General features: G+C 37.6%; 1 protein-coding gene across 2 annotated transcripts; it reads left to right on the forward strand.

Annotated features, from left to right (window-relative positions):
- The first annotated feature begins 1491 nt into the window (after positions 1-1491).
- LOC142884191 (zona pellucida-like domain-containing protein 1) lies at positions 1492-6323 on the forward strand. 2 transcript variants are annotated; one of them, XM_076019708.1, is made up of 11 exons: positions 1492-1572; positions 1664-1777; positions 2047-2267; positions 2382-2566; positions 3117-3189; positions 3901-3998; positions 4146-4226; positions 4306-4474; positions 4540-4639; positions 5339-5359; positions 5614-6323. In XM_076019708.1, the coding sequence occupies exons 2-11, from the start codon at positions 1669-1671 to the stop codon at positions 5742-5744; spliced, it is 1188 nt and encodes a 395-aa protein (XP_075875823.1). In that variant the 5' UTR covers positions 1492-1572; positions 1664-1668; the 3' UTR covers positions 5745-6323. The 2 variants fall into 2 exon arrangements, with proteins under 2 accessions (XP_075875823.1, XP_075875822.1); XM_076019707.1 differs by lacking the exons at positions 5339-5359; positions 5614-6323 and having other exon boundaries at positions 1527-1572; positions 1667-1777; positions 4540-4686.
- Positions 6324-10463: the final 4140 nt, after the last annotated feature.

A 10463-nucleotide genomic window follows, 5' to 3' on the forward strand; every position in this document is an offset into this window, starting at 1 on the left:
TGGAAAACAGTCTCCGAATAATCGCTGGAGACACATTTTATTCTGTCTCTGAACATCTATCTGAAAGTATTAGGTTGTATGTGCCAACTTGTGGTTGTTTGTAATAGCAATAAAACACAAGTCAGTTGCTAAGATTGTGATAATATTGAGGACAGTGATAACTCTGCAGTCAGTCTGATTCAACTACATCATATACGCATATAAACACATACATTAAGATGTTTAACATACAGTTTTGACATACAGCTTATACAGTATAGAGCCATTTTGAAGTATAAGGTTTTGATTTAAAAATTTCTCTCCCTGTGTTTAATTCATCTCGTGGCTTTGCAATCTGTGGCAAACTGAGCCAACCGCTGAGTTATTTCTCTGTATCACATCAAACAACACCTCACATGAACCCACACAGATCATTGTTGATTTTATACTTTATGAAATTTTGCTCATCTCCAGTGTTTATTCCTCTTTTACCTTGCCAGCTGCCTCACCTCGGCAGACCCCTTAACGCAGCAGGATCGCACACTCTGCTCCATGCTGCTACATTCTGCCTCAGATGCTTTGCCTTTCAGATTACAGAAATGCTCAGAACTAAACCAACCCAAAAAACTGCATATTGTTTCTGCTGTCGGAAAAGTTTCTCCAAATATAAAAACATTCTGGTGAGATGAGAAAATGTTTTTGGTTTCAAGTTTCTGGCTTCTGTCACAGCTTTACTGGTGTATACAAGCTTATTGTAACTTTATGTAATTTTGAAACCTATATCTGTCTGCATGATTGATACTTGAGACAAACAGGCAAATTAAAACAATTCTGAAGGATAAATTAATTTACTGCTTTTTTACACTTTTTTTTATTTTATTTTATTTTTTTTGCTAAACTAACCATTCAGCAGTTTTAGGTTTTTGTTGGTGCACCAGTGGTTAAATAAATAAAAAATGTTTGTTTTTTTTCCTGTTAAGTGTAAGAAAACTAGAATCAGGACGTAAAAAAAAACTACTCAAATCTACACATTACATAATTTACACAATTTAAGATTTGGCTTCGAAATTACTTCCCTACTCTGCATATTTAAGACAAACTGTTTTTTTTTTTTTTTTTTTTTTTTTTATCTTTGACAATCTTTATCCATGAGATAATCTTTGTTTCTAGATAAAGGATTAGTTCTCATTGTTAAAATGTAGTCTCTCAGCTAAAAAGTGCTCTAAAGTATTATCTTTGGTCCCTCTGGGATTAAAGACATACTTCATGAAGTGTCATCGTGGCATATTAAGGGAATCTTTATGTCACTGAATGGAAGCTGGGCCATTGTTGTCAGAGAAAGACTGGCTGTGTATGGTTTCACTGATTGTCCTTAAGGTATGGACTCAGGAACTCCCTGTACCGAACAATTGTTCTCCCCCCCAAAAAAGTTAACCTAAGTCAGATACACCATCCGCCACTGACCTGGTTTCTAACCAATCACAGCAAAGAGTCACAGCTATAAGAGTTTGTACCACGACTTCAGTGATCCACTTATTGATCCGAGAGTCAGACGAGCGGAGAAAGCAGACAAAGTCATTGGGCAATTTGAAAGTATGTACCAACTAAGGTAACAGTTGCATCTGCAGGATTCCTCTGATGTGTGATTGTATGTTGTTCTTCTTGTTGTTGTCTTTATCTATAGCAGAAATGCTTCCAACCAAGAAGGAAAAGATGAAGCTTGTATCCCTCCTCTTCTTGACACTGATGGTGGCGAAAAGCAGTCAGCTCACATGCACCAGTGACTTGCGTCGTCCGGGTACGATGCGAAAGCTTCCATCTATCCTATTTTTTTGTTCTTTTTCCAGATTAATAATTTGATCCACATCAAATGTTACAGTAATGTCAGTTGTCTATTAATGTCTATGCCTATTGCTTTTTCACTCAGGGCCAGATTTTCAAAAATATTTATTATAATAATGACAGTGAATGAGGACAATTGAAATTACAGTTCAAATTTGAATGTCAGGGAGAGGATTTTGACTGTTGCTGAAAAAGCTGAGTGAATTATATCCCCTGTCCATTTAGAGTACACCGACATCTCAGTGGAATGCGGCACGTCCACCATCGGCCTGGCGATTCAGATCTGTCCTGTCGTGTACACCGGCTACAACGCGTCGCTTCTCTTCCTCAACCACCTCTTCGACAACCCAGAGTGCAAAGGAACCTTGGATGAATCGGTCACCCCGCCCGTGGTCAGGTTCTCCTTTCCAATCAACAAAACAAATGCTTGTGGCAGCACCTTTGTGGTTAGTAGTAAGTTGTACAGGTCGCATTGTCACAGTGGAGAATGGTGGACATTTTCTCAGGGCAATCTCTTTTTTGTCTCTCTGTGCTTGACTTCACGTTAAATACGCCTCCAGACCAGCAGCGCCGTTGGCACGGGGATCTTTGCTGACTTCTCCAACGTCCAGACAGTTAACATCAGCGGAGTGGTGCACTCGAATGATCCAACTACAGGGGTAGTCACCTATAATGCCGAGCTCAAATATTATTACTCTTGTGCCTACCCTCTGGAGTATCTTGTCAACAACACCCAAGTGGACGTGTAAGAACTCTAGCTATTCTTTAAGATGACTGCTATGAATGCCCAGACATGTTGTTGCCTTGCAAAAAATATGCCATTGAAATGGTAAGTAATCAAGAGTTTAGGTTGCTATCTGGGGATGTTTACATTACTGGTATGCTATAAATGATTTCTGTCAAGCTATTTGTAAGATAAAATTTAACACCATCAAAAAAAATATTAGCAGATTGGCTAAACTTAAATTGCATTGATGAGGTTTTCAATTTTATTGCAGAATGAGCTATTTGCATCAATGTCCAAATAACTCTTGATTTGGGAAGATTTATTTTTCATTGTGTTCCAAAGTTTGACCCCAGGCTATAAAACCCAATGACTATTCTTACACCATATTCTCACAGTAAGGTCAAGTGGAAGGGCTTCTATTTTGATTTGGCCTTAAACTTGATTTTCATGATGCAATGGCAGTTTTCGGTGGAAATCCAATCTGTGTGTGAAGTAACCTGCATTCCCACTTGGCTTGACCAGCGGAACCCCTCCCAAACTCTGACACCTCTCCCCCTGTCACATCTAGGTCAGCGTCTTCCATTGCAGTGAAGGACAACAATGGGAGCTTTATCAGCACTTTGAGCATGGATCTCTATAGTGTAAGTGAGGAATGTTGAGGTGACGAAATGGGAAGTGAGGAAGGTAGAGCCAGGGCTGCATTGGCTCAGTGGGGGAAAAAAACCCACAAGGACTGTCTGGCAGTTTTTAAGAGTCATCCTGAAAAGATGTCTGCCAACAACATTCATGTGTATAATGTGTATGGTTTAATTATTATTATTTTTAATATATGTTTTTGATTATTATTAGAATTTGTTAATATAATATATTTGAAATATAATAATTTACAGTACACTGTCTGAAAAGGCGTTGGCTGAAGCCAACTTTGAACACTTAAAATAGTTGACATGAACAAAAGAACTCATATTTATTTATTTGTTTAGCCATATTGGCTAAACAAATAAATAAATAAAAAACTTATTGGAAATCCAGTTGCTATTAAATAATAATATTAATAATTATTACACATTATTACATCATTGATTGAGAATTTTGGCTTTATGGGTGGTTTTGAAATGAATTGATAATTAATTTGCACAGTTTCATCTATACATTAAAGCGGTCCATTTGCAGGAAAGCGTCTCTGTTTTACACTTGTTCTAGTCACTGATTTTACAAATATGGTTTCACTTCTCAATTCTTGGGTGAGTTTTCTTTCAAATCTTTCTTTAATTTGCTTTTTATTGGTAGATCTGAGAGACTGTTGAAGAGAAATTGCTGTCAGGTCATTTCATACAATTTTGTTTTAACAGGATGCCGACTTCACCACTCCTCTCGTCATACCGGCACTGGGCTTGGAGTTAAGGAGCAGTGTCTATGTTCAGGTCCAAGCAGCTAACCTTACTGATCAGTAAGAAACCTTCAATACTTAAATCTCGAGGCATTAGATATTCATTGGGAAAGGTGCACAGAATGTAAATGCAGTGATGGTGTGTCACATGCTATTGAGTAGAGTGCAGCAGCACAAGCTCGAATGCTGATTGTTCTCCTCATCCAGGTATCATGTCCTCATGGATCGTTGCTATGCCTCCATGTCTCCTTCTCCAAACAACTCCACCTTTTTCAACCTCTTTATCTCGTAAGTTCCTTCAAATCTTTCCCGGTAGACGCCATCAAGACCAATGTTAAGACCAATGTGTTTTCTCCACATCAAACAGGTGTTCTCAGGACCAGATGACTACGATGCTTGAGAACGGAGAGAGCCACAACTCCCGCTTCTCCTTCCCCGCCTTCAGGTTCCTCGAGCAGCAGAATGAGACCGTGTCCACCTACTACCTGCACTGTGTCACCAGGCTCTGCGAAGTCAGCACCTGCAGCACCTTCAAGGTTAGGAATGTGCACATTTCTCACTGTAATATGGCAGGATATCGTCATGGTTCCTCTGTTTACAGCAATGTGGCAACAGAAGGAAGAGAGACGTCCAGTCCACCGGCACATCAGAAACCACCACCCTGTCCTCATCAATCCCTATAGTCACCAGGAATGACAATAGTAAGTGTTGTCGTTTGTTGTTGCATAAATGAAATGAGACTAAACTTAATGATATATATACATATTTTTTTAAACATATACGGTATATGTAATGTTGAATCCAAGTGCTTGTGTTCATCCATATGTATTTATCTTTTTCAAAAATATTAAATTATGTGGAAAATTAGACCTGTAGAATCTGCATAAGGGTTTGATTTGGTAAAACAAAAAAAGTAACATGCATTTGTGGCAGTACCTCGCTTGATAACAAATTCAAAAACAATGTGTGAACTAGGATAAACATGGAAAATTCCATCCATCCACAGAATTAATTCACAATCCAGTTTGTGACTCACTATAAAGTCTGTGACCCATAATGATTGTTAATAATTGGATTATCTTAATTAGAAACTATCTAAACTGCAAATGTGTAATAACATATGACTGCAAAGTAAGTATACTGTTATACTTCATTCAGTAAATTATCTTGATGTTGAAGTACAGAAATCATAACAAATGTTCGATATTTTAAGAACTCCACTTGTGGCATGTCTGTATTTTAATCTATAGTTTTACTTTTGCCTCTCTGGACACTTCCCCCATGTTAACCAAACTGCTGAATTTGAGAAATTTTATATGAAACTGAGTTACTTCTTGCATATTTAAAAAAAAATCCCTTGCTCACTATCTCATTTTCTCCCTTTATCTTTTCCATTACAGCACTAATGCCTAAGGAGGAAGGTAGGACATGTTCAAATTCCCCATCTTCTGTATTTATTCCCTATTTTTAATCATATATTAAAATATTCAATAAGATTGTAATTATATTAAAAATGTTAATCTTCTACATGAACTCTGTCTTGTTACGCCAAAATGTAGTGAGTAGCTGGCGGCATATCCACCACTCCGCTCTCTCAGGTCTAGTTTTAATTGCACCGGTCTGTGTGAGTTGACTTGTGATGAACGTGCCACTCCTGTGGTTGTGTTGCCAGCAGTCGCATCCAGCAGTGACTTGGACTCTGACCCGAGGATGGGACTGGGGATAGCTGTGGGCATCCTGTCTCTGGCAGTGGTTGTTGTTCTGGCTGCAGCTGCTGTCCTCTACAAAAGACACAACCGCTTTTGAAGTGAATAAGCCACCACTCTTATGACACAAACACATCGGATGACTTGGCAGCGTCGACCTCTCTGTCTATATTTCTGTGATGTAGAACCAAGCTTTGTGTTGATTGTGCCTTTTGTTTCTAGACCGTTTTCTATGTGTGAGGCTCAGTAGTTTTGTTGCTGTAGACATGATGATTTTACTGTTCTGAGTGACGTGAATTGCAAAAAGTGGGCATGAAGGTATTGTTATAAAATACATAATCACGTGATGATGAAGCGTTAGCCGTAATTTTATCTGCTTTTGTAAATCTAGAGGAAAATTATAGTTTGTTGTAAGCTGGCTTGACAACTGAGTCATAAAGAACTTTAAAACACTTTCATAAAAACAAAATCAAAAAGATTTACAATTGCTCTGAATTTTGTAATTTTTGTGTTTTTATGATATAAAAGTTGTGATGCTTTGAGAGCACCCTGTTAAAAAGAAATGTGAATACCTTAAGAATGTAAAGTTAAGTGAATTCATCATATTGCATTGTTGCTTTCTTGCCTTCTGCATGACATTTGCATTGACATTTGAATATCAATGTAGCCATGATGTGACTTCTTTCAAACATGACCTTTTAATGCACTCTGCCTTTTTTTGGCCTTGCTAATGTTTTTTTTTTCTTTTCTCGTGTTTACTACTAACAGAAGAAATAGAGTGAGAGAGCAGAACTCAGTTTTGAAAACTATAGAATAAAACTGTCAAGCATCTTCTTTTCCAGTGGCTCTCTATATGGATTCTAGGTGCTGTGCTACACATCCCCTTAGTGACCTTCATGTTCCACAGTTGTTCAACTCTAATGTTATGAACTTTTTCTCGTCTGTACGATGTTCAGAGTCACGACAGGTGACTGAATGGTGGGTGAATGGAAGCTAGGCCCAGACTTTAGCATTGTCAGGTGCTCTGGTCTAGACACCAAAAGTAACTAGGAACAAACGGCAAATAATAAATATATTACAATCAATAATTTGATGTGATAGTTTTATTCCAACTCCTAAATATGTTTTTTTTTTTTTTTTTTTTTTTTAAATGATTAGATGATGTGAGATGTAAATTGAAATGGATGCAATTACCTAACATTGACACATTAAATGTGTGTTTTTTTTTTAAACACATATATTAAAGACTGAAATAAAAGAGTATGACTTCAAACAAAAATCCTCTCTCTACTCCTCCTCTGTTAGACCTTGGCCCCATTAAATCTTAGCTATTTTAGGCATTTGTAACAAAGGGGTATCTTGTTTTACAACACTGAAGGGAGGTTCGCCTATCATTGAAACCACACTCTTGCAGTAGATACACACCCTGAACCTGACCTATAGGAGAAAATACCTGCAAAAACATATAACTCACATGTAAAAACTGACCTTGATGGGCTGCAACATAATACGTTTGACTGAAAATATGGCCCCAAAACAGCTGTGCAAATAAACCAGGTGGGCAAACCCTAATGAGAAGATATCCCTTCCTCTTGCTTCTAGATTTACACCTACGTGTAGTTTAGACCGGCACAGTTTAGGCAACCATAAATAAAACATGTAGTAAATTACTTTAAAGGCCCAACATTAGATTAATTTGCAGATCTTTATTTTCCATCACAGATTCCAGTGGAGCAGCACTCATTTGAAGACACATGGAAGAAAAGGCATGTTTATTGTGCTTCCGACAGCCTCCTGCTAAAATTGGTGCTTTTCCATATCCTGACATATGTGAAGGGAGCAAAACAAAACCAAACAACAACACAAAAAAACAACAACAGTGGGCTTTGAGGTTGCATGAACACCTGGCTGGGTTGTTGTCAGAAGCCTGGGGGAGGTGTCAGTGATCTTTGTGACATCCAGAGCAATACATTTCAGCACACAACGTGGAGCGGGCTAAGGAGTGGGATGGACTTCTCATTCCAGACGAGAGGTGCCTATTACTGTCACAAGAGCATTGCTGAGGTGCATTTGGCCTCGTGTGGGACCTTCAAATGTGCCATTTTATACATTTCAGCATGGCTTTTACTTTGGTTCAAAAACCTTATATAAATCACAAGTGTTGCATTTATTACAAACAAATCAATCATAACCAAATCTTTTTTCAGGGGCAACTTAACAACTTCATATTTGTTGGTTGATTTCAGAAAATTGGAAATATCCTGTCAGAAAAGTAACACTTGCATGGAAAGATATGTATATAGCAGGTATTGTAAATGGGCTCATTTGCAATAAATAGGAAAATGTTATTAGTTACACATCCCATATATCTGGATGATACAGTTGATGGAAATGGAAATTACTGCTGCATCACTTGGTAAACAATTTAGTTTATTCACATTTGGCCAAGTAATTGCCTGAGTCCCCGAGAGGTATAATACATAATGAGCCAGGAAATCAAGACAGTGGAGGACTGGTGTCTGATATGATGATGTACTTCAGGAAATACATTACACAGAACGAAGCATGAAGCATACCATTAGATTTTAAAAAATCTTTTAAAAATAATATGCCGCTGTTTGATGAAGGGGATATTTTTAGATAACAGCTTGAATCACCTGGTATTACTGCAGACTCTGGCATAAGCCTTAGCTGAGGCTCCTCATTATCAAAATTCCTGTGTCACTGGAGGGAAATAATCCAAGCTGAAATCCAATCAGATCTAGACTTTGGGGAAAGCAAAATCTGTCAAACTTTTATTATTATAATTATTATTTTATTTTATTTATTTATTTATTTATTTTACCATTAAAGAGATTAATTCTCTGTGTGTTTGTATCTTTTTTGTTTTAACATCAGTGTTGGAATTATGGATGCGATATTGGTAAAATGAAAAGCAGTGAGCGGAATGCTTTGCTTCATATCTTTATTCTGCCCTCAGTCTGGACTAGATGTAATGGAATGTAAAAGGGAAAAAAATCAATCTCCTCTGGACTTACCACGCTTTTTGGCATGGAAGAAGGAATTCTTCCATGCCAAAACTCCACAACTAATATAAAATTATACATGTCATGTCACTGGTTAAGTTCTTATCCTGACTCATCAGAAGTACATGATCTAGTTTGAAGGGCATGGAGGAAATTGCTGAAAGGATTTTTAATGTGTACTGATGGAATCAGACATACCTGGACACATAAATGGACTGGAATAGATTGGAGAAGATTTGTGATGCTTTGACTGGGCAGTAGTAATGAACCAAAGCCAATTTGAGCTCACGTAAGCTGTTACAAACGCTGTCCACAGAAGATACAGATAAACATTTTTAGCATATCTATGGGAAGCAGAGGGCCAGAAAAAAGGGAGTCAGAGCAACAAGTATGCTAGAAAACTCAGTTGTTCACCCTTAAAAACCTCTGCACCTGTTTTCTAATTTAACCCTAATGATCACATGGAAAGTCTCCATTAAATTATTTGAGGTTAGCATATTCAAAGTGTTCAGAGAAGCTCCCATTTAAAGTTGTGACACAAATGTTTTCAAATAACTGTATGTGTTTCTCTCGGGAAACGATCTCCCCAGAAACAACAAGAAGACTTTTTTTTTTTTTTTGCTTGCTCCACTTTCAGGAAAAATAAGCTAAAACTCACTTTGCAGATGTCACAAAGACCACTGATTCATCTCTAAGATAAGTTACAACACCTGCAGGCAGGTTCAGGTTCTTCCATTCTCTGAGACCACCTCATCACAGCCTTGTTTTTGTTTGGAAGAAAACAAAGCATCAGGTTTGGCAGGGAGCTAAAACCAAGTGGGAGGCTGTTAACAAAGAGCTAACTATATCTGGTTGGAGGATTCATTCATTTTTAATTGAGAGTCTGAGTATGGGGTACTAGGACTTCTTTAAACACATTTCAATAAACTGGTTCACTGAACTGAATAAAAAATATGCATTGTTTTGTTTGATGCAAGAAACTGTGCTTCATGTATTTCATGTCATTGTCTTATAGTCTGCTGCAATCCTTGGTTCTTACTTCATTATTGAATGATTATTACCATAGAGGCAGCATCATACAGTTGATTATGTGAGGCTGTCTCATATTTTAACTGTCTGAACCGTAATAAAATATGTTGAAATGGGATTCTCATTTAGTCATTTGACTGTGTTTAGTATAAATAATTACACAGTAGTAATAATGCAATATAACAATTTAGGCTCAAGGATTTGTTCAAAGCATCAAAATGATGTGAATGTGTTTTTATCGGCTGTGCGATCTGTTCATCATTATTTCAGCTTCATCTTTCCTCGTGTCGTTATCACACAACAGACAGCACTACAGAGTTCATCATTTCTGGCAGCTGCTGTCAGACTGTGCGACTAGTTGTAGATGTGAAATAACTGATTACCACATCAATTGCTTTTCCTAAGAAGCCTTTTCATCTAACTCACAGTCTTTGGAATACAAATGTTTCTAATTGTAAAATCCCACAGAGCCAGTCCTAGGAAACTAACCATTTCTGACAGCTGGGGTTGAGTTATGTGACCCTACTGTGCCTGTACAATTCCTCTTGAAAACCTCAACAGTGTTTGCAGCAACTCTGTCAAGGACTGAGAGTAATTACAGCTTGTGGATTCTGACTTGATTCTGTGCTATAGCGCTCACTTTTCATAGAAAACTGTTTCAAACATCAGACTGATTCAAATGAATGAATTATGGAGGCAATATTACTGAGGTCCCCATCTAATGGAAGTCATCACAATATGTGACACATGAGGACCTTCAGTTT

The sequence above is a fragment of the Nelusetta ayraudi genome, unplaced genomic scaffold (assembly GCF_046127955.1).
Source record: "Nelusetta ayraudi isolate G7.1 ecotype Tasmania unplaced genomic scaffold, CSIRO-AGI_Nayr_v1 ptg000011l, whole genome shotgun sequence".
Classification (NCBI taxonomy): domain Eukaryota; kingdom Metazoa; phylum Chordata; class Actinopteri; order Tetraodontiformes; family Monacanthidae; genus Nelusetta; species Nelusetta ayraudi.